This window comes from Uloborus diversus, chromosome 8 (genome assembly GCF_026930045.1).
Source record: "Uloborus diversus isolate 005 chromosome 8, Udiv.v.3.1, whole genome shotgun sequence".
NCBI classification, from domain to species: Eukaryota; Metazoa; Arthropoda; class Arachnida; order Araneae; family Uloboridae; genus Uloborus; species Uloborus diversus.
The window spans coordinates 78,338,380-78,362,620 of NC_072738.1; the positions used below are offsets into that span (position 1 = coordinate 78,338,380).

The 24,241-nt window shown below is 33.5% G+C and overlaps 1 protein-coding gene across 1 annotated transcript in view; it reads right to left on the reverse strand.

Annotated features, from left to right (window-relative positions):
• Positions 1-1,800: 1,800 nt before the first annotated feature.
• Positions 1,801-24,241, reverse strand: part of LOC129228269 (mitoguardin-like) — a 90,242-nt gene continuing 67,801 nt past the window's right edge. Inside the window, exons 12-14 of the mRNA XM_054862938.1 lie at positions 10,886-10,939; positions 7,516-7,632; positions 1,801-1,979 (exon numbers count right to left, since the gene is read on the reverse strand). Coding sequence (XP_054718913.1) covers positions 1,842-1,979; positions 7,516-7,632; positions 10,886-10,939 — 309 coding nt within the window. The 3' untranslated portion in view covers positions 1,801-1,841. The remainder of the gene's footprint in view (positions 1,980-7,515; positions 7,633-10,885; positions 10,940-24,241) is intronic.

Consider the following 24,241-nt stretch of genomic DNA (forward strand, 5'->3'; position numbering starts at 1 on the left):
GACTGCAGTGCAAAACAAATGTGCCTAGACTTCGTTACATTTTTTAGAGATAAACCTTCTCGCAGAATGCCTATACTACATGTATTATACAGGAAGAGACAGAGAAAGATACAGCATTATTTGCTTTTTAAGGAAGGAAAATAAGTCTCAAGTAATGATTCAAATAACATTTTAGACACAGTCAAAGTTTAATCTTTTATAATGTAGTTTAACAAATGTTACTGTCCAAAATAAACTATTTGGACATTCTTGACTATTTAATACCTTTTAAGACCAATGGAAGTATAATATGCTGATGCTTTAAAAACAAAGCAGAATGCTCTCTTAAAAGCATGTTATGATTAAAAGTCATATTAAACGTTTTCTTATCTTTAACCAACCTTAATCCAAAAATAGTTTTAATATAACACTAAATGATAAAATGGCCCTATAAAGAGTTAAAATAAACATTTTGTACAACTAAAATTCATTTATCATTACAATGCATAATTAAAAGGGGATAGCGGTATACCTTTACCATTACCTTTAATTTATTCAACCACACATTTTGAGGAGCTTCACAAATGACTTTTACAAGCTCCTCTCCATATTGTTTATTCCTATGCCCCTACATATGTTTCACCCCTCATTTTAAAAACCTCGGGCTCAGGTGTTCCTTCTCCTTCCTTGCGCATGCCTGTGCACATTTCTCCCTACCTTTTTACATGGAAGCCATAGGATTACAATGCAGTGCCACACAGCAGGGGTTTGGTTTTCTGCAAGCTAGGGGGAGAGCCTGGGTCATCTGATGGGGAGATAACACCCCTAATCAATAGATCAGACAAGACTATTCATATACACAAACCCAGAGGCCAAACAATATCTAATAACAACTCTTATATTTGAAATGATGATAATGAGAAACATACAATGATAAGTGTGTGAGAAAATGAAAAATGTTAACAAAGAGATGTAATACAATAAATGTCAATTTTAATCATAATGATATTTATTAAAAAATTAGTACTTTTCAACTGCACTGAGTAATGTATTAAAGCCATTAAATATCTAAAGTTTGCTTCACTTGGTACTTTCTGACTAATGAGATATCAACTTATTACATACAGATTGAAGTCTTTTGCACTTAAAGATATCTTACATTGTTCATAGGACAACCTTAAAGAGAAAAATTCACCTACAATTTAGCTCAAAGTTCTAGGCGCTCAGCCTTGGATGACTCCACCTCAAAATCAGTTAAAAACGAGATAAACATGAGTTGCTTAAATACAGCATTGGTGGAACAAGTTTTTCTTGTGAAATGGCATTGTTTGTTTCAAAAGAAAATTGGCTCCAAACCTTCTTATAAGGTGCACACTCTGAAGTCTTGAATTACTTTATTGCATTTACAAAGCCCTCCCCATTTTCTACAAATTCAATATTTCTGACTCTTACATTGAGCGCCATGAATGCTCAGTCACACTATATATTTGTCTGATGATCATATTTTTGACTTTACCAAAAAGTTAAAATTTAGTAATACTTAAAGTAATAGATTCCAGGTTGTGTTTCGAATAAAGACTCTACTTTTTCTTTCTCTCTTTCAAAACTGTCATTTGTGCATTAGGAAGCATAGGCAGTGCACCAAAAAAAAATATTTCTTGTTTTCTAAAATTAAAATAACAAATCTATTACTGCCTTGATGTTTGGTAAGATAACTAAGAAATGCATTTTATTTATTTCAATAACGGGAAAGGTTTTTCTGTAGATCACATAACGCTTCTGTAGATCAAAAGTACAGTATTTTATTTGAACACAGGAAACACTTTAATTTTTATTGAAACAAGCCTATGATTGAGGAATTTTCATAACACTAGCTTGTGAATTGTTCTGTCAAATCTTATAGTTGCTAAATGCATAATATCTGCAGCAAGTTCTTCCACTTTTGTGTATCTTACTTTACCAAAATTAAAAATGTCGCACATGAAGCCCATTACTTCTTCCTGAAATAAAATAAAAAATTCTCACAGAAGATGATAATGAGAGAATAAACATAGAGACTTATTACTAAAAATTTGAAAACATGTAATAATGGAGCTCACGCAAGCATTTTCCTAGGAAACATTTTACAAAAACTTTTAACCACCCAGGCAGTGACGTAGCTAGGGAGGGGCGGAGGGGGCAGTCTGCCCCGGGTGGCATATTTTGGGGGGCGGCAATTTCACACTTTTTTTGATGCGAAAAAACTTAATGCTTTTTTCCAATAAGGAAATTTTGCTTTTGATCTATAACTGAAGGCAAAAGAAAAGAAAAACAATTCACCAAGCCAAGTGACATATACATAGCAGAAAAATACCTTAAGAGCAAATTTACTGCAATCTTACCAATATTGTCAGAATACAAGAATTAATATTAAATTTAAAAAATTATATTAATTTGAATTTTTGGCATCTTGAATTCAAATTATGTTTTTCGCAATCAAGAACGTGTGTGTGTAAGTATGCGCGTGTGTGTGGGTGCGTGTGTATGTATGCATGTGTGTGAGTGTTGTGTATGCAGTGCTGTGCATATACGCGCGTGTGCGTGTAGGCGTTCGTGTGTGTGTGTAGGCATGTGTGTTTGTGTCTGTGTGCAGGCATGAGTGTGTGTTTGTGTGTAAGTGTGTGTGTTTGTGTGTAGGATATGGACGCAACCTGGAGACTGTTTTCGCAAGAGGAGCAGCATCGTGAGGCCGGTCGACGCGACGGTGGTATGAGCGGGAAAATAAAATCAGTGTAACGTCAAAAACAGTCAAATGAGAACAATAAGCAATCGTGATTGCTCAAAAAAGACCTTTGAGTTGTAAGGTTTTGGTACAACTATGATAAATAAATTACTCTTATACAAAACATGCGTTTTTCTTGTGCACATCTCAGCACTATTGTTTGTTTTTTCTCTTCCTTCGTCTGAAGCTACAGACTGAGGGAGGTGGTAGTGTAAAGTCAAGGGACTATGATTTTTCTTTTTACTGTTAAGGTTCACTATTTCGAAAAAAAAAACCAATACATTTCATAACGTTTCGATATATGAGGAAGCTATCACTTTATTTTAAGAAAGTTCCTTGGAAAAAAACACCTTATTTTTTTTTTAAAAATCTTTTTTTAAAAGGAAAGTGACAACAAGAGTAAAAGGAGAGAGGTCTGAAATGGTGGGAGATTTCTTGCTCATTTTGAAGATAGCATTATCTGTTTCAACAATTGCTTTGATTGGCCATTGATTACAAAATTTTCTCTAAGACAGAATGAATTTTAAGTTCATTTTTTAAAAAAAACACTTATTCCCAACTCGAATAATAATTGCTTGTGTTACTGTTTTATATCAGCAAAATCCTTTAAACAAATGAGTTAAATGAGTTTCAATGAGAAACTCATTTAGTCATTCATTTTAAGGAAAGGTTTTTAATCAGTAAAATTTTCTCTAGGCAAAGGCTTTCACATTTACATCAAAAGTAATGATTTTTGATGCTCAATTTTTTCTTCTCATGAATCACAGTATGCTGAATCGAATGTAAAGGGTCTCTTTATCTTATTGTCTTCAATCACTGAAAAATAGAATCTTTCAAATTTGGCAATATAGCAGTACCGGATCTAGGGAAGGAGGAGGGGTTGAGTCTTGCTCATACCCTGGGTGGGAACTTTTGAGTTTGTCAATATTAAGTGATTTGCTAAAGCACAAATCCAAAAAGGAATTATAACTCCCACTGAGAAACCAAACTGACCCTAAATTAGCATTTCTAAAACTTAAAATTAGGAAAATTTCCCCGACCTTTAAGCTCTTTCCTATACCGTCACAAAGCTTAAAATGTATTTTCAGGACTTTAATTTTGAAAAATTTCCAGAGGAGAGCCACTAACCATCCCATTCTCCATTAACCTCGGCCAAACATAGCCTGAACAGCGTTTTGGGGGCTCCATTTTCAATCCTCCCCCTTTTTTGCGGTCTAACGTTTCCTAAGAAAGCTTTAAAATGTGTTTTAAGGCCAAAGAGTTTTGACCCACCAAAAACAGTTTAAAATTGTGTTCTTAAACCCTCAAAAAATGTCAAATTTTTCGGGAAGAGCAACCGAACCTTCCTATCTCTTAACGTCACCAAGCAGCCCAAAAGTTCAGTTTTAGGCCTTGAGTCTCGAAACATTTCCAAAGGATAACGGCCAACCCATCCCTTCCCATCTCATCTTTTAGCCTATTATTGAGTTTTAAAAACTTCAATACCAACAAATATCTGAGGGCGGTCAAGCTCTGACACTTCCTGTAATGTGATTAAAGATAGTCTAAAATGTGTATTTAGGACATCAACTTCCAACTTTAAAATCCCCAGCTCATCCATTGTCTCCAAAAATAGCTTAAAGTAGGGTTTTTGAAAGTTAAATTTCAGAAAAATTCTAAGGTAGGGCAAATGTGCACGAAATCTCCTAACATCATCACAGTTGGCTCGAAACTTCGTTTTTTAGAAATTTCTGAGGGAAGACCACAAAGCTTTTTTTTCCTCAGTGATAAAGAGTTTAAAATGAGCAAGTTTTGAAAGATTTTGGGTGGGAGCTCCCCTCCAAACTCTCTCTCATAACGTTTGCTAAACAACGGCTAAAATCGCGGTTTTAGGACGTCATTTTCAAAAAGTTTCAAGGGGAGATGGGAAAACCATTTGACTTCCCAACATTTTTGGAAACATTTGGGAACTTATGCCGTCAAAGATAGCCTTTGCGTTTTTGAAGCTTCGTCATCGGAAAATTCCAGAGAGTTCCCGAATGTTCCCTATTCTTTTTAACGTCATCAAAAATAGACTAAAATTGATTTCAAGAACGAAAATATTTTGGGAGGAAAGTCCAGTCTTTGTTGGAGTTTGGGGAAGCCTTACACCACTAGATACAGCCTACAGTAACGTGTTTTTTAGTTTAGTTGAAAAGCTTTCCGTACAGCGCCCTTGAACCTTCCCCAGTATCTTCAAGTATTTATAAACAGCTTAAAATTGCTTTTTTCAACATCTCAATTTCGGAAAATTTGCTTGAGAAGTCCCGACCCCCTAACCTCACCAAAGAAAGCATAAAACTGATTTTAATTTTGAAAAAAAAAAAATCTGGATTGAACTCCAAGCCCTTTTCTTATAAGCTTTACTTAAAATTGCTTAAAATTCCGAATTTTGACATAACTTTTGGAATATTTCGTTGGGGATCTGAATTCTTTTTTTTCTTCAGCAGGAAAAATATGAAAGAAAAAAGATAAGTTTCTTTTCTTCTTTTTAAAAATATTATTAAATACTTTTGACTTTTTAATGTATTAACTATTACCCATCAAAAGGGTGGCAAATTGAGGAACCACCCCGGACGGCAGAAAGTGTAGCTACGCCACTGGACCCAGGTCAAAGTAAGCATGAGTTCATACCATTTCAAATGTAAAAAGCTGTAATATTTTAATAAATACTGTAGTAGTAACAATTTTAAACGTTAGCACGAAACCTCTTTTTGCATGATAAAGATAACTAATTTGATCGGATGGAGTGCCATATTTGTTGCACTGGATCAGTAAAATCAGCAGCATTCTATTCTGATTGTGGAAGCATAGCTGTATTTGTCATCCAGTAATGTTTCATCTGTGCTATTGTACTAGAAAACGGTCCCTTGAACATTGATAAAAATTGCAGCACAACCAATTCCATCACTAGTACAACATAAAAAATTGCTGTCATAGAACTTGGAATAATGATGAGCGTGCTAATGTTGTCATTCAAAACTGCTACTCAGATCACACCATGCAGTGCAACTATACAAAAGTTTCTTTGTAACAAACTGTTTGGATTCAAGAGCTTATCTGTCCTCTAATACACAATCATTACTAGAGCAAAGACAGAATACAAATTATCATCTTAAGAGTACAACAGCTCTTTACTTCACTACATAATGGACTCGAGTTTTGACATCCTCAAAGTTACAAACGGCAGAGATTTGCTACAGAGGGTATAATTAGGAACTTATTTCCCATAGGCTGTTGTATTACTCTGGGGTCAACAGAAGCTTAACTTTCTGCTTCAGATTCAGCACAATGTGCCATAGACAAACAGAGGAGACAGACTACTCATTGAATAGTGGCCCACATGCAAATTAAGGTTTTGTTAAGTACTTTCATATCATCATTGATGCCAACAATCATGCATAAGGAACACATTCCTGATAAAGCTCTAGAATATCGGTTGTCAGTTGGCAACGGACGACGATTATAATGAAAATGGTTACCAAATTATGAAGTCAAAGTTGCCAAAAGCGGCAACCATGTCTTTCTTTATTTGTTAAAAATCATATCACGTTAAGACAGCACACTTCCAACCCTATCCTTGCAGTTCAGTGTTTGGTCATCACTTCTTGATTCACGTATGAAAGCTTTTAATCCTTCTCCTGCCTCAAATAACATCTGGAAGATCTTGTTTTGAAATGAAACAATAATTAGAGAATGGAAATCAAGCTGAAAAAGAAATGGATGATAGTTTTATAGGATAGTCAATCAGCAGTCTTCAAATTTTTACATGGTCTCCACTAGCAAAGTTAAGGTTGTTTATATGCGCCCGTGGGGAGGTCCCCCCCCTCCCCCAGCTATGCCGCTGATCATACTTCCTTAATTTAATATAACATTATTAACAGAGAATAGGTAATTTAATTTTTGCAATGCATATATACTTTTTTAAAAATGGCTACCAAAAGTGCAAAAGTGGTGACTATTTTTTGTGACTTTGATGACAAGTGGTTACTATTTAGAGTTTCTGGTCTAGGGCTTTAAATCCTGACAGACTTTTTGTTGCTTATGTTACTTATAACCCGAGCCCGAGTAGTGAGGCTACTCAATTTAAGGCAGATGCCACAGAAAGAAAATTCAGCTAGTAGCTTTAACAGACTATTCACCTCCAACTTAGAAAGCTGTAGCCTCTGTTTTTTATCTCCTTAAAAGTATTTTTCAATCTTTACTCAAAATCTGGTTGAGGATGACCAAATTAAGTGTAGATCCAGAGGAAGGGCTCATGACCCCCTTCCCTCTCTTCCGTTAAAGCAAGGAAACTTAGCCTAAAGCTGTTTTAGGGATTTATAATCAGAAAAAAATTGTCCAAGACTCTTTATTTTACCTGAATATTACAATTATGACACCACTACCGGAAATAACCCCTCAAAAATCAGGTGCTGGATCAGTCCTTGGCCCAAACTGCTCTTATGTAGTAATGAGTTCCTATATGGTTCTTAGATAGAGTTCCTGTATATGGCTTTGAGATTACTTTTTATGCAAATTTACACAAAGTTGTGGTTCATAAATTTGTAAAGAATCCATAAATTTTGCGTAAAATATATTGTGGGACTTACAAAAGATCACATCATTAAAAACAGACCTAAGATAATGAAAAGTAATTTCATGTTTTTTAAAGTGGAACTCAATAAAAAACTGAAAAAATCAAACACTACCTTTTATAGACAAAATTAATAATTTAGAGTAATTATTAAAGCAATAAAATAAATAAATAAGCAAACCTTAAAATAAAAACATATCTCCTTGAGTTTTTCATCAGGTCCAAAAAATCCCCAAGCTAAAACTGGAATCAGATGTTCTGATACATAATAAAATCGACTTATAAAGCCATCTGGATACTATGGAGAGAAAAAGAATAAATAAATAAGCTTTAATTTTAAAAAGGTCAAGCATAAATAACTATTTTTAAAATAGATTTTACTCTTATTGCAAATTGAATTAAATCTGATTGTAACAAATACAAAGAAAAAAAAGTAAATTTTTCAAATTCCAGGGAAAAGAATATTTTTCTAAATGAAATGTTATTTTAAATCTAAGACAGTGGGGGTGCGACATCAATGTCGATGTTTTGGAAACATCGATGTTTTTGTTAAAACATCGATGTTTTTAACATAAATGTTTTACTTTCAATGTTTTTGGAGCATCGATGTTTTGGTTTCGATGTTTTTTCGATGTTGATGTTTTTGTATTTTAATTGAAAATTATCATAAAGTTTGCTCCAATTTTCTGACTAGGTAGTTAAGTTTACTTATGGAGTTGCCAGAAAAAAATCCTTTTTTTTGCACCCATTTTATAAGATCAATTTTTCTGTGTAGAGGATGGCTTTTGGGAAGATCACTACAAGATGGTAGAAAATAAATGGAATGTGAGGAAAAGTTCAAAGCTATTGGAAGAACCTGACACTGGTAGTCTGGTGCCAGAACTTGTAGTCTATTTCAAGGGTCCAGTTCTTAAACTAAAGTAAAATCCTATACGTTACTACGGTGAAAACTATAACTTTAAAAATTCAGAGCTGGTAAAAGTTGCTTTAAAATATTTGATAGTGATGGCAACTTCTGTTCCGTCGGAAAGAGATGTTTCTCTGACTGGTGGGATAGTCTGCGAAAGAGAGAAATGCTCTTCTGAGGGACAAAGTAAACAAACTTCTTTTTCTGCAAACTGTCAACACCAATATTCAGGGTTACTTATCGATTTCCCCCAACAAGTCTTCCCTCTATTACTTGCAATTTGTGTTTAATTATTAACTAAGAGTACAACACATATTTCTTGCTCTTAAAAATAATTGTTAGAATTAATTTTGTATTTTTAAAATAATTAGCACAACTTTTTCTTATCACTCAACTGAAGGTGCTATGATACATTTTTTCTTAGATTCTTTTTTGATGAAAATTTACTTTCAGTTTCATTCAGTTTGAAAATATTTCCTTATTACTATAACTAGCTTGTATTAATCGGTGCTTATCTTATTATCAATTTTTGTCCTACTATAATACCAAGCTGTTGCGAAATTATTCTTATAAAATTATGTTCATGATTTGAGGTTCAGTATTTTCAATATATTTGTCGGGGACGTATTCTTTTGTATTGCTTAAATTATTGTAGTATATTCAAAAATATATGTTATACATTGATAAAAAGATCGATGTTTTAAAACATTGATGTTTTTTGGTCGATGTGTCAATACCATTAATGTTTCAATTTCTAACATCGATGTTTTGAAACATCGATGTTTTGCTATTGATGTCGCACCTCTATAAGACAGTAATAAGAATTTTAAAAAAAGTAGTAGGATCATAATATAAATTGTAGGCTTATAGAAACTTCATGTTATGAATATGTTTTGAAATAATTAGTTGAATCCAGCAAATATTTACTTCATAAATGAAAGAACTTAAAATCATACACACCTATAGTACACATGAACAGTGTTTAATAAATCAGAACAACAAATTCAGGGATAAACTTTTGTTATGTTTTCATTTGTCCCGTGTGAATTTAAAAAATCTATTCATATTGTTTAAAGCAGTAGAGGTCTAACATTGCTTTAATAAAAACTAATAAAAATTCTGTACTTATTCAAACATGCAGAAGAATAAAATTTAGAAATAACAACGTATAATTGCACAAAAGTTGCAGAATAATGCATATACACGTGTTTCAGGGTTACAAGGAATCCCTTTTTCAAAGCAAAATAAGTACACTTATGGATGAAAAGATATCACAAAACCTTTTGTCGGATGTCTTTTCATCCATATGCTCATTTATATTGCATTGAAAAGGGGGCCTGTAATCGCGACACACGTGTATGCAGTATTCTGGAAATATTGTGCAGTTATACACTGTTATTTTTGAATTTTATTTTTCAAGTACAAAGACATTTATTCAGTTTCAAGCAGAAGAATGGTATAAATTATTTTTATTGTGGGCATCATTTTATTTGTTTGCTTCTTTTCGGAAAATCAGAAAGTTTGGATTACTTCAGGGAAAACTTCAATTTCTTATAGTACTTTTTGTTCATTTTCTACAAGTTGAAAATATGAAATACAATTTAAACTAGTTGAAAATGCTAAATATAAAATGGCATACAAATAATAAGGTAAATATGCATTCCACTGGATTTTTATGGCTTTTAAATACTTCAGTGCTCACATTTTTGTCTTTAGTACCATTCAAGATTTCACCAAACGAGTTTTGTTTCAAGTTTATTTCTAAGTTTGCTGATTTAAAGTAAAATTAGAAATTTGTTTTGTTGCTTGCTAAAAACACTGTGCAGTAAGAAAAAAAGGTTCGCATTTTAAGCATCTAAGCAATCACGATGCCGTGTTCGATCAAAGTGTCCGATTTTGAAAACAAGGCATGGTCCTTATGACGTCACAAATGATGTACTTTTGCACATCTCCACTGGCAGTTCCATGTCATGATAATCAAGCAGTGAATTAAATGTTGCGCTCTAAGCTTGCTGTCAACCATATTGTTGCCACTACATATGAGTAAAGATGCGAATTAAATATTATGATCCATGAATGGCATCAGTGAATGACATTACATCATTTGTGATGTCATCGGCATTAGTGTAAACAATGAAAGCGCACCAATTAAAATAATTTTTTTTAAATACTAAACTTAGCCAAATTATTTTAAAAAAATGGTCCAATCCTATGTTTTTAAGCATGAAAAATACTTTTAAAATTTGGGAAATGACCCCCATTAATACTGATAATGTGTTCCACTTTCCAATCTTCTTAATTTTCTTCAAGTTACATATTAATTATGAAATTTACTCAGTAAATTATGCATTTGAATTTAAAAAAATAACAATGATTTAAAAAAATATTTTTCTTACTTAATAAGTCATTAGGATTACAAAGATTGGAATATTTTAATACAAAAGAAACAAATAAAATGCAACCCATTTTGTATCTATATTTCTGCTAGTGTAAAAAAAAAACAACAAATAAATAAGAACAATAGTTACTTTTCTGAAAAATCTTGATTTATTAGGAAAATTCAAGATCATTAAAAAACAAATATTTTGCCGAAGAAAAAAAAAAGAGAAAATTAAAAAAAATAAATAAGCAGCAAAAGATTTACCTTCAGCATTCTTCTTTTCGCTTTTAAAATAGACCACACAGCAGTTGCCAGGGCCTAAACATTGTGAGATATCAAAAGTTGAAACAATGAATGCTTTCAAAATGCTAATGAAACATATCAGCAAAAAGTATAAATTTAATTTTACAGACATTTTTTAAAAGGTTTTCTGCTTTTTTACATAAGCCACAAAAAACACTTAATGCTCTGAAAAAGGAAAAAATATACAGAAGCACCAGGATTTAAAATTGAATGTCAAAAGGAGGACATAATTTTCTATGTGACAAAACAGCAGAACTATTTCCAATCATTTCTCTAAACCTTTTATTTTAAAATCATTTGAATATACCAATACACATCACATATTTAAGGGTTGCTCTGTATTTAAAACTAATTATTTATAAAAACTGAATACAGTACATGAAACAAACAGTAAGTGGAAAAAAAAAAGTTAAACTGACCGACTGTCACGAAAAAAGCAGCCCCCCCCCCCCCGAAATGTTTTGGCTTGTCTGTTGCTATAACAATGAGGCATGTCTCATTTTTCCAAGAGAAGCTTAATGTTGGAAAAACCCGAACAACTGCAGAAAGGCGAGAGGGCGACTGGTGAACAGGAGCCAAAAACCCCCTCCTGCTAACCCTCGCAGAAAATGAACTAAGTCCGTTTCTAAGGCAGCAGAAGGGGTCAGACTCAACAGCTGGAGCCCTTCTCGTGAAAGACAGACAGTATATAGACACAATAAATACTGTGCAACAGTTTTTACATAGCAAAATACCCGCACACATGGAACATTCAGCTCTATCATAGAAAGTTGCAATGCTTATGGGACTTCAAGCAAACTCATCTTACTAAACTCTTTTACCTTTTGCTCAGCAGTAGAATTTTTTTATGAATTTCAAAATTTAGTAATGTTGACATAAAATAAAGATTACATTTATACGTCATGAACTGCCACCATATTTTGCAAGGAATGTTATATTGCATTTGTATCATAGTTATTCATCAAACATGATGTGCATTTTAAATATATGGTCTCATCACATTAAATTATTGCTAATTTTGAGCTAACCACTAATTTCAAACTTTAAAAGTTCCTGAAACAATACTTTTCAGGGGCGGATCCAGAAATTTTTGTAAGGGGGGTTAAGTTTCAATGTCCAACATCTTATACTTACAACGCAAAAAAGTATCAGTTAAGGAGGGGGGGGGGGCTTATTCCCCCGAAGGTGATGGCATACCCCTTCATATGCTACAGACCCCCATTAAATTTTTCAGTGGCTTAACCTGTGACACTGAAAAATTTAATGGGGGATTTGAATTGAAATTTTCATCAAAAGTAATTTTTTTTTTTTTTGGCAGATACATTACCATAAGCTTTGAAAATACGAGATTAGAAGTAGAAAATAGTTGAATATATTTACATATGGGTGTTTCTCCAAAATCCTAACAATATTATGTCCCAGTAGCCTTACACAAAGATTGTTTTACCCAGAAAGTGTTTTCATTTTTTTAATAGTAAGAAATAACTTATCTGGTGTTATTCTACTCTTATTAAAATAATAACTCATTTAGTTTTTTCTTCAAAAATTTTTGAATAATTAGAAAGTCATACTTTTGGCGTGTCCCCATCCATTTTTCAAATGAACTCAAATTATTTAAAAATGTTATATCAACATTCCACAAATTCAATTAGTAGTACAAAATCAAGCATACTTAAAGGTGTAAAACAGCATTCTTTAAATAAATTTAATTATTCAAATCTTCAAGGTACATAGTTTTAAACTTTGTCCTCAGGTTTTCATGTCATTCTCCTGTCCTAGGAATGAGTTCAATTATTATAGATAAAAAAGGAATTTTTAATCTGATGTACTATAAAACTGTTTATTATCACCATTTTGTTGGACTCCATGAGTATTTTGTTAATAAGATTTGTCTGCTGTTCACATTAACTTTTCGAAGTTCAAGAATAGGGTATGTAACATTTTCGCTGTCATTCTCCTGGACAATATTTTTGTTTTAAATAAACGAAAAATTTTAACTGTACTCAAAGTGTGTGGTTGAATTAAGAGGTTAGAGTATAAAACTAACATTGTTTACCTTAAATATAATCCTGTTACTACATAACAGGCAAATTGTATGGAAAATGTCATAATTCTGTCCTAAAACAGTGTCATACTCCCATCTTAAAAAAAGTCATACTCCTGGTGCAAAAAAAATCACTCACCTAGCATTATTTCTCAAGCACTGGTAATGCATCCCGTAGAATAGAAAGATTTATTTCCAATACATTAGTTGAAAAACAAGATAGACTGAGAAAAAAAAGTTAAATTTGGCAAACAATAAATAAAAAATGTATCAGTGGAGTAATTCTATTTAATATTTTTTTGTTGTGTACAGAGGAATTGAATCGTTCCAAAAGAAATTTATTGGTTAAACATTTGTTCATCTAAATGTTGCTCAAATAGATTAGTGCAGTTGCTATAAATTTTATTGTTGCTTTAAATTAAAAGTAAAATATATGTTATTAATATGGCTGATTCCGTTTTTGCTTTATGTTTATTTTCTGAACCATAAAACAATTTGCAGATAATGAAAAGGTAACTTTTCCTTCGTAAATTTTATCATACTGTGTATGGCTAACTTCAAGAAAGTTTTAATGTAGCAATTAATTTTTTTCCGTTGAAATGAATGTCTGTTATTCAGAGTGTAAGCTATTCAGATTGAATAATAAGGAAAAACCTATATGGGACTTCTACTCCAAGAAATTTGGGGCGTCCATTAAGGGAGGTTTTGCATAAATTTTGTTTTGTCATTTAATAACCATACTTTTTTGTTTAGGCTTCAGTTATTTCTTTATTACAATAGTAACATTGTAGATAACCCATGAAGAAATTCATTTTGTAACTCTCCTGGTGCTGCTTGTCAGTCTCTTGCTGTATGAAAATTTGACCCCCTCTTTTGAGGGTGTAACATAGTTAAAGTGAGTTCCTACTATTTTTCTCTTAATAAGTTCCTAACAAATTTTTTTCAGATTTTTTTCAGCATTTTTATTTTTAAAAAAAATGTGATAGGAAAATATCAGGCTTTTGGAGAATCACCCATACACATTTTATAGCACACACATGCAACATGTGGTTTGAGGTGGAAGAGTACTCTGAACAAGTGTTAAGCTCATTAGAGATGATTGTTCTTCTGAAAATGAACAAAACACTCAAAATAGAAATAGCTCAGTAAATGAACCCAATCAATCCGTTGAATTTAAGGCGAGCTGAGAAGAAATATCTTACAGAACGAAGCAAAATAAGATTAACATTGATTCCATGTACTATTTTTTCGGATCTAAAAGCTTGAAGTTTAATGCTAACCATAATAAAATTCTTGTCACCAGGGGAGTCAGCTGACTCTTTGACTCTCCTCTGAATGTAGACTCCTCTGAATGTCCTAGGTAGTTTTCAGTAATTTTAACAACAGTGGTGTCCAACCTCTTTTTACTTGCGGTTCGCACCTCATATTAAGATAAATCTTACAGGCCAGAAAGCACATAAAATTTAAAGCTTTTTCTGGATCACATGAGAAAACATGGAAAATAGCAGAAAATTACAAACCAAGATTTGCTGTCATCCTTACTTCATTATTTTACTCGAGAGAAGTTTGTATCAGAGAAGAAAAAAAAAGTTCAGTGGTAGTTGATTTTCTATGATAGTGTCACAGTTTTGAATAGTTCCAGAAACTGGTTTTCCGTGCAATTTAATTTTTGATTAAACAAAGCTGTCCTTTAACTATCATAATGAGCAAAGCCTTTGCTTAATGTAGCACAATACATATAAAAGGATCATCTAGTACATAGTTGACTTTTCTAAATAACACTTAAATTTCAGCAAAACTACTGCTTATCAAACTATTAGTACTGCAAAATTTTGTAAAACTTTTTGACGAAAGAGAAGAGTAAATCATAGAAAAGTACTCTACACAATGAATATGTGGAAAGAATGGTTGCATTATCTTTAAGAAGCACCAGAATTAGGAGCAAGTTTTCTGATTGCAAAAGGAACCAAAATCAGTCTGAGCACTGTTTTCATTTGGTGGAAGAATTAGCTTTCCCATCCAATTAATATGCAACGAAACTTTCTTCAAATATGAAAAACAAATGAGATTTTTGCATGAAACACTAATACTGGACAATGTAAAAATAGAGTGATATGACACCAGCAGCAGAATTTTTCAGCAGTCTGTGGTAGACTAAAAAAAAAAAAAAAAGTCTGAAAGGCAGACTATCATTTGGTTATTTGTAATATGTCTTAAATCATCACCAAGGAATGACTGAAAATCAAATGCTTAATTTAAAACTTACACATGCTGGACAATTTCTGTCTTCTAATCCAGTACAAGAAGCTACTAACTTGACAAACACCAGACTGCACACTTAAGCCTTGTCACCATTCCTGTTAGGTATTTATTTTGTTTTTCTTTCCTGTTTCATTCTCATTGGCCTAAACTAGGGGGAGGGCATGGGGGGGGGGCAAGTGCCCTCCTACTTTTTTTGAGCCATGGGAAGAGTTATTATTTTGCCCCCCTAGTTTTTCAGCATGGGATTTTTTAAAATTGTTAGTCATATGATCTATACATTATTTTCAAACAATAATAAAATATAATTTGCATATTACCAATGCAATTGTTATGAATTTATATGCAAAAATTGTATCCCCTTGTCTTTAACCAACAATTAGTAATTTCAACCAATAGTTTATCTGTTTTTAAACTGCACCACAGCAGCAAAATCTGAAGCCGAGAAGAGGCTCGTGCACCTGATCCCAAAGTGATGATGAACCTCCCCCCCCCCCCACAATATATATAGGAATGTAATCCTAGTTTACTAAATTTAGGTAGTAAACGAGGATTTGATGTCCAAAAAAATGAGTGTTTTTGAAAAATAGCGGACATTTTGCATTTCCGAAGTTTTTCTTAATGCGAAATTTACTTTTAATCCTTTAACTGGTGCTGACACGAATGAACAACGAACCATGTAATAGATGGGCCAAAATAGAACAGTGGCACAACCAGAAAGGGAGCCCACAGCCTACCCCAGAATGCTGAATTGAATGTTTTTCAAAACCTTTATTACTGATGAGAAGAAAAGAACATGTCATTGGAAAACAAAGTGATTTTTAGAAATTAATATTAATGCTAGGGCAAGATCTTAATTTCTTTTGAAAATAAATCTTTGAATTAAAAATATTCAAAAGTAACAGCTTATTGATCAGCTATCCTTCCCCCCTGTCCTATTTCTTCTCTTTTTTTTCTAGTTCGCCTGAAAATAAGAAAGTGTTCAAAATTCTACTCCGCCAAAGCCCCCCTCACACACCAGAAGCATTATGGAGCATCTTAAATTTCATTTTTAGGTCTTCAATTTTGCGAATTTTCCAGGGGAACTACCCCAATTACCGAACAACATCTAAAACCGCTTAAAATTGCATTTTTGGAGCTTTAATTTCGAAAAATTACTGGCCCTAATATTACAAAATACAATCGTGTTTTAAAGACTTGAATTTTAGAAAATATTTCGGCAAGGGTCCCTATATCGCCTTCCTCCAACATCATAAGCAATTAGGTTTTTTAAAATACACTTACAAAAATTTTAAGTGGAATAGATACTGAATATAAAATATTGCTTTAGTTTTCAGCACCATAATTTTGAAAACTTTACCACGGAAGAGCTTCAAAACCTCGTTCCCGTACAATGTTCAACGTTTGTCTAAAATTGTGTTTTTGAAACTTCAATGTTGAAAGCAGGGGGGAGGAGGAATTCAATTCAACTTATAAAAAAAATTCGATCGAGAATTCCTTGAGCTCTATCCGTTACCCTAACGGCGGTAAATGTGGCCTAACCACATTTTTAAAGCTTCAATTTCTGGAAATTCAGCTGAGACCCTTGTACCTTTTGTTCTCCTAACATCAACGAAGAAAGTCTAAAATTGCATTTTTAAAGCTACAAGTTTAAAAATTTTCCTGGACCCCCCTTTTCTATTACATCTAAATTTTTCTCTTCTTTCTCGATGTGTCCAGCCCCCCCCAAAAAACTTTTTTTCTGGTTGAGTCACTGAAATAGAATACCACTTTGGTTCAGGGCATAGATCACTGATAACAGGGTATGTACACTGTACAGATTCTTCATTCCTGGATTCCTGGAAAACATCTTCGGAAGAAAGAAAAATCATTTCTTGAGCTTTCTATAGTGCATGGAATTATTCGCGAATTAAAACCAACGCAACTTAGAAAAAGAAATCTGTACTTTAGGATTACAAAGCGTAAGACCAACTGTTTGGTGCCATTGATCGTGTAAATTATAAACGCAACTAAAGAGGGTCAGCATATATTTTGGGAAAGAAGTTTCATTTTTTGAAATTTCTCCAGATGTATGTGAGCATTACTCTCTGTAGCTTGGTTCTGTTTAAACTGAATAACATACATTGCATTAAAAGTTATTATGATTTCTTAAATTTATCAATTTATTTTTTTAAAAAGTAATTTTTTTCATTATTTTAATTGGATGGCAGAATATGAATCAAATAAATTTCCCTTGAAAAAAAAAGTTTGCCCACCCACTTCACGTGGCCAAGTTACGCCTCTGTTCATTCTAAACTGTATATCCTTCTTTTCATTTGATAGATTTGTATAAAAAGTGATTAAAAAAAATCTTTCCATTTCAGAAATAGCCTGCAAACCTCTTCAAGATTCTGCAACGGGTGTAGCATGTGTTCAGTGTTTGTAACTTTATCGCCCTGGCGAAGTTATTTTCTTTGAACTATTCACGCCAACATATGGCAAACCTTTTTTTTTTTTTTGTTACAATAAGAAAATCGCCATTGAAAACCTGTCTTGTCTGTCCATAGCAATAAACGCATACAGTCCACTCGCTTGAAGATTATTTTAACTAAGTACCGCACATTTTGGTCCGTCGAGCCGGATACGATAAATTTGAATTAGTTATAAAATTCAAGTCAACTCGCAAATATACAATTAAGTTAAATTACGCAATCACTATAAATTGCAATGGCGGACATCACTTCGTTAAACCGCAAGCGCGGTAACATTAAAGGGCAAATCATCAAGATTTCTATTGCCCTCGCTGAAAGAAAGGACGAGATGGACATTTCCGAGTTAGAAGCTCTTTTTGAGACAGTGCTGAACATACATCAAAAATTTGATACGCTAAAAGATGACTTCTACAAAATCATCACCGAAAAGCAATTTGAGGAATGTGAAGACTTATTGTCTCAAGTGGACGAAGATATTCAAAACTTGGAAGTAAGCTTGAAATCATCTATTAACAAACTGAAGTTACAGCATTACAGTGACTCTGGACTAAAACAAAGTATTGATACTTCTACACAAGAAATTAATTCGATGAATGTTGATCAGCCAAAAAAGGCTTCAATGAAACTTCCGAAAATTCCTCTTCCAAATTTTAGCGGAAAATTTGAGGAATGGAACTTGTTCAAAACTCAATTCAGTAGCCTAATAAATGAAAATCCCGAACTTTCTGAAAGTGAAAAGCTTCATTACTTACGCGGTTCATTAAAGGGAGAAGCAAAAATTCCAGAAACAACTGACAATAGTTTTTCTTCACTCTTTAAAGCTTTAGAACAAAGATACGAAAACAAAAGAATAACTGTCGACTGTCACATTTAAAACATTCTTAATATTCAACCAATTAAACACGAATCCGCTAAAGATCTTCGTATCATTTTGGATAATGTTAAGAAAAACCTAAGATCGCTAAAAATCTTGGATTTCGCAAGAGACAAATTATCTAATGCAATTTTATTGAATGTTGTTCTAGGAAAATTAGACCGCGAAACAAGAAAGCAATATGAACTAACTCTTAAAAATAATGAAGTTCCAGATTTTGATGCATTGCTGGAATTCTTAGAAAGAAGATGTCAAATCTTAAATAGTATTAGTGTGAATATTTCATGTAAATCTAAATCCTTTATTGTTAAATCGAATAACACTTCGAAAATATGTGTCGCGTGTAAAACTCAAACATATCAAGTGTATCACTGTGATAAATTTAAAGCAATGAAATTATCCGAAAGGATAGATCTCGTTAAAAAGCATCGGCTTTGTTTCAACTGTTTAAGCGAGCATCATTTAGTCTCCCAATGTAATTCGAAAAGTTCTTGCTTCGTTTGTAAGAAAAAATTGAATCATCATACTTTACTTCATAAATACGTAAACTGCATAAACAGCAGACAAAATAATGCAGATTATGGTGGTTCGACGGGAACGCCTCAGATTCAATCGCAAGGACTAAGCCAACAGAACATAAGCAATTCTGAATTTGACTCGCAAATGTCAGAAAATACTCGCGTCTCTTTCTTTACTAATGGGAATGCGAAAACTGTTTTAATAAATACTGTAATAGTTTATGTTAGAGATTCTACTGGCATAAGAAGGGGCTTACACGCAATTTTGGATTGTGCAAGTGAAAGTTCATTCATTTCTGTTAGGGCAGCGGAAGCTTTGGGTTTGAAAAGGGAAAGAATAAATATTCCGATTAGTGGATTAAATGATTCAGCGCTAAATATTAAGAAAAAGATATCAGCTAACTTCTCTAATAAAGGGGATGATTCGCATTGGGAAATCGACTTATTAATTGTTCCAAAAATCACAGATTTCACGCCTTCTAAGAAAATTAATATCGCTCATTTAAACATTCCAAACGATGTATGCTTAGCAGATCCAGCGTTTTATATTCCACAAAAAGTAGATATTCTTTTGGGTGCAGAATTATTCTTCGCATTTTTGAAGGCAGATAAAAGAAAGCTGAAAGATAACTTGTATTTACAATTGAGTTGTTTTGGTTATCTTGTTTCGGGTAGCATTTCAGACAGCAGCTCTGATCATTCTGCAAAACACTGCTTTTTGTCAAAAAATTTGGAAACTCTCAATATTACTCTAACTAAGTTCTGGGAAATCGAAGAAGTCGAAAATCACACGCCCTGTAGTGATGATGAATTAAACTACTGCAATGAACACTTCGCAAAAACGCATTTCAGGAATTCGGATGGTAGATAGGTAGTTCAAATGCCATTCAAACCAGATTGTTCTGAATTCATGCTAGGAAATTCTAAACAAACAGCATCTAGAAGGTTACATCAACTATGGAAAAGATTAGAACGGGATCCGGCTATGAAAGCGGGGTATACAGAATTTCTTAACGAATACAAAACTTTGAATCACATGAAAGAAATAAAAGAAGATAAGGGAACAGATTTCGGGTACTATCTCCCTCATCACGGTATTTTTCGACCAGATAGCAAAACTACTAAATTGCGCATAGTTTTCAACGCAAGTGCGAAAACAACTGGCGGACATTCTTTGAATGATTTATTGAGTAAAGGAGGGGTAATTCAGGAAGATCTATTTTCAATTCTAATTAGATTTAGAAAGTATATTTACGCATTTACCACTGATATTAAACAAATGTTCAGGATGATTGAAGTAGATTCTTCTCAAACTAAGCTACAAAAAATATTATGGAAAGAGAGTGAATTTGCACCAACTAAGATTTACCAGTTACAAACTGTCACGTATGGGACTGCATCTGCTCCGTACTTAGCAACGAAAGTTTTACAGCAACTTGCATTGGACGAGGGAAAGGACTTTCCTTTGGCGTCCAGAGCCGTTCTTCAAGATTTCTACATGGATGACTGCCTTTCTGGTAGTTCCAACTTGAAGGAGTTTTTGAATCTTCAGTCAGAATTGACGCAACTTCTCCAAAAAGGCGGCATGAATTTACACAAGTGGTGCAGCGACGAAGATTCTACAACCGAACTTCAGGAATTTCCTCTGGACAGAAATTCTGAAGAAATTGTAGTTAAAACGCTAGGACTGCTTTGGAATAGCTCAAGTGATTCATTTATGTACAAGGTTAGCAACAATCCAAATCGCAATTTCACCAAACGAGATGTACTTTCGGAAATTGCACGCATCTACGATCCACTTGGACTTTTAGGCCCTGTCATCTCCAAGGCAAAAATATTTATGCAACAATTATGGCTACTTAAATTAGACTGGAATGAAACGCTCCCTCCAGAAATTGCGGAGCAATAGTACAACTTCGTCAAAACATTCCCTGAGTTGCAATCTATCCAAGTGCCTAGATGTATTTTAAAATCCGACACCAAGTCTGTCATACTTCAAGGTTTTTCAGATGCATCTTCAAAGGCTTATGGTGCAGTTATATATGTGAAAACTGTTTCCCAAACCAACGAAATAAAGAAGCAACTTCTGTGCAGTAAATCACGAGTTTCCCCAAGCACGAGTTTTTTTTTGTAAGCAACCGGGTATCACAAATCCAGCAATTGACCAAGAACTTCCTATGGTCACACGTTTTATCGGAGGATAATCCAGTCGACAAGATTTCACGTGGGATGGATGTCAAATCTCTTGCTATTTGTGAACTGTGGTGGAATGGTCCGAATCTTGGCAAGCTGAACTTAACTGATCCCCAGACTTTGAAAAATTCCAGTGACTTGGCAAATCAACTCTACACCGAGGAGCTTAAACCTGTTTCCCAAGTGACATTAACTTCTAGTAGTGACTCTAACTTCTTTGACAGATTATTAGATATCACTAACAACTTTCAAAAATTAATTAGGATTCTAGCATTTATTTTTAGGTTTAGCAGAAACTGCAAGTCTCCTGTGAAACAAACAGGTCCGCTCACGCATGAAGAATGTGTAAATGCCGAAAACCATCTCTTAAGAAATTTACAGGTAAGGTATTTTTCACCTGAGATATCGGCACTGGAAAAGGGAACTTCAGTTATGCCTACAAGCAAGTTAAAATTTCTTAATCCTTTTATAGACCAGGAAGGATTAATAAGAGTAGGGGGCAGACTTTCGCATTCAAATTTTAACCAAAAGCATCCTATTATTTTGCCAGAGGGAAACAAACTTACAAAACTCATATTCCAGTACTATCACAAGAGGGATTTACATGTAGGACCCCAAGCTCTACTAAACACGATTCGCTTAAAATAATGGCCTCTTGGTGGTAGAAGTGCCGCGAGAAAGGTAGTTCATGAGTGTATTGAATGCTTCAAAACCAAACCCATTATGGCAACCCAGATTATGGGGGATCTACCTACGGAGAGAGTTACCGCTAGTCCTTCATTTTTTAATGTTGGAATCGATTTATGTGGGCCTTTTAAGATCAAATATAAGGGTCAAGAAAAGGGTATTTTTCAGAAAATCTATGTTGTTATATTTGTATGTATGACAACTAAGGCTGTTCACATAGATTTTGTTTCAGATTTAACCTCAGAAGCGCTAATAGCGACCTTAAAAAGATTCTTTGCACGGCGCGGTAAAAGCTCTATAATTTTTAGCGATAATGCTACTAATTTTACTGGGGCTTCCGCCGAACTCAAATGCTTACACAAATTAATGTTGAGTAGTGAAGACATTTCTAACTTCTTAGTATCAGAAGGTATCACGTGGAAATTTCTACCTCCCAGAGCACCCAACTTTGGTGGCCTTTGGGAGGCGGGAGTGAAGGCTTTCAAATATCACTTGAAGAGAGGGGTTGGTTCTACAAAGTTAACGCTAGAGGAATTCATAACAGCAATTACCCAAATTGAGGGCATTCTCAATTCAAGGCCACTCTCTCCTTTATCTACTGATACTGACGATCTCCAAGTATTAACTCCAGGACATTTCTTAATAGGAAAACCGATCAATTCTCTTCCGGAACCTAACCTTGTTGATAAAAGGGATAATCTGCTAAATAGGTGGCAGAAAACGCAAAAAATTGTCCAAACTATTTGGATATATTGGCAAAATAGCTATTTGAGCTATTTACAACAGCGATCTAAATGGCTGTTTAAAAGGCAAAATTTAATTCCAGGCATGTTAGTCTTATTAAAGGACATTCAACTTCCCATATGTAATTGAACAATGGGTCGAATTGTTAAGGTAATTCCAGGTCCAGACAGAAACGTAAGAGTTGCCGAAATACGTACGGCCAAAGGCATTTTTAAAAGACCAATATCAAAAATTAGTGTTTTGCCACTTGAAGATACTCAAATTTCATCCTGTTAACTAAATCAGTTTATTGTAATTTTCATATTTGTTCTCTTATGTTTCTAAAATGTTCTATTATCTATTGTGTTTAAAAATTGTTTTATGTCTTGTGTAATTTCTTGAAAATTTGAAATAATGTTATATTTCAACGCCGAGCGGGATGTTCAGTGTTTGTAACTTTATTGCCCTGGCGAAGTTATTTTCTTTGAACTATTCATGCCAACATATGGCAAACCTTTTTTTTTTGTTACGGTAAGAAAATCACCATTGAAAACCTGTCTTGTCTGTCCATAGCAATAAACGCATACAGTCCACTCACTTGAAGATTATTTTAACTAAGTACCCCACAGCATGGTCATGCTATTTCTGCTAATGAGGATGTAAATAAAGCACAAAAATGGAGTGAATATTATATAATCAGGCAAGAGTGAAGCAATTTTTTGATAGGATTTCAAGGGGTTTGCCATCCAGTAGCGGGTTTTTTTTGGGGGGGGATAGGGGGCCGTGCCCCCTCCCAAAAGGATGAATTAATTTCACTATTTTATTTATTACTTTTTAATTAACCTTTCTTTTGCATTTTTTTACGTAGTTAATTAAAAAGAACACAAAACACACACAGCATATTTTGACTGAAAGCATTTGTGTTTGCTAAAGAAGTATTACTGGAGTCAGAGGCCCAGAGTTGCAGAATACATTTAATTCACTGGTTTCGAATTCAAGGGACCGTATTATCCCGATTAGTCCACTAATTCTTCTTTCATGAAATCAATAATTAACATTTTTTTTTAAACGTGTAGGCACACCTAAAAGATTCCAGGAACTTATTTGCAAAATGATAGATTTCTTTTTCAGCTTATAAAAAATGCAAAATGAAAGAAATCATTTGGTAGTTTCTAGGAAAAACCGTGATTTTTTATGGAAACGGCATGTAGTATCAATATGTTATCTCAACTGTATCATGGCTTTAAGAACAAATCAGTAACTGTTTTGAAATACATACAAAAATAGTTTCTGAATTCTACAGTAAAACTTTCGTGTTATGAAATTATAATATTCTTTGCAAATTAATTTTTAAAAAAACTCAAGTGAGGTATGGGTTTATTTAATGACCTTGCCCTTGTGTTATAATCATTATGACAATGTTCCTAAGTAAAGACGCTCATTATCTAGCATCTCGGTGACATTATATTGGGTTTAGTATTTGAATGGCTTGAAACGTTAAAGATGTTTTCCGTGCACATTCAAAGTATATTTGTGCATAATATTCAT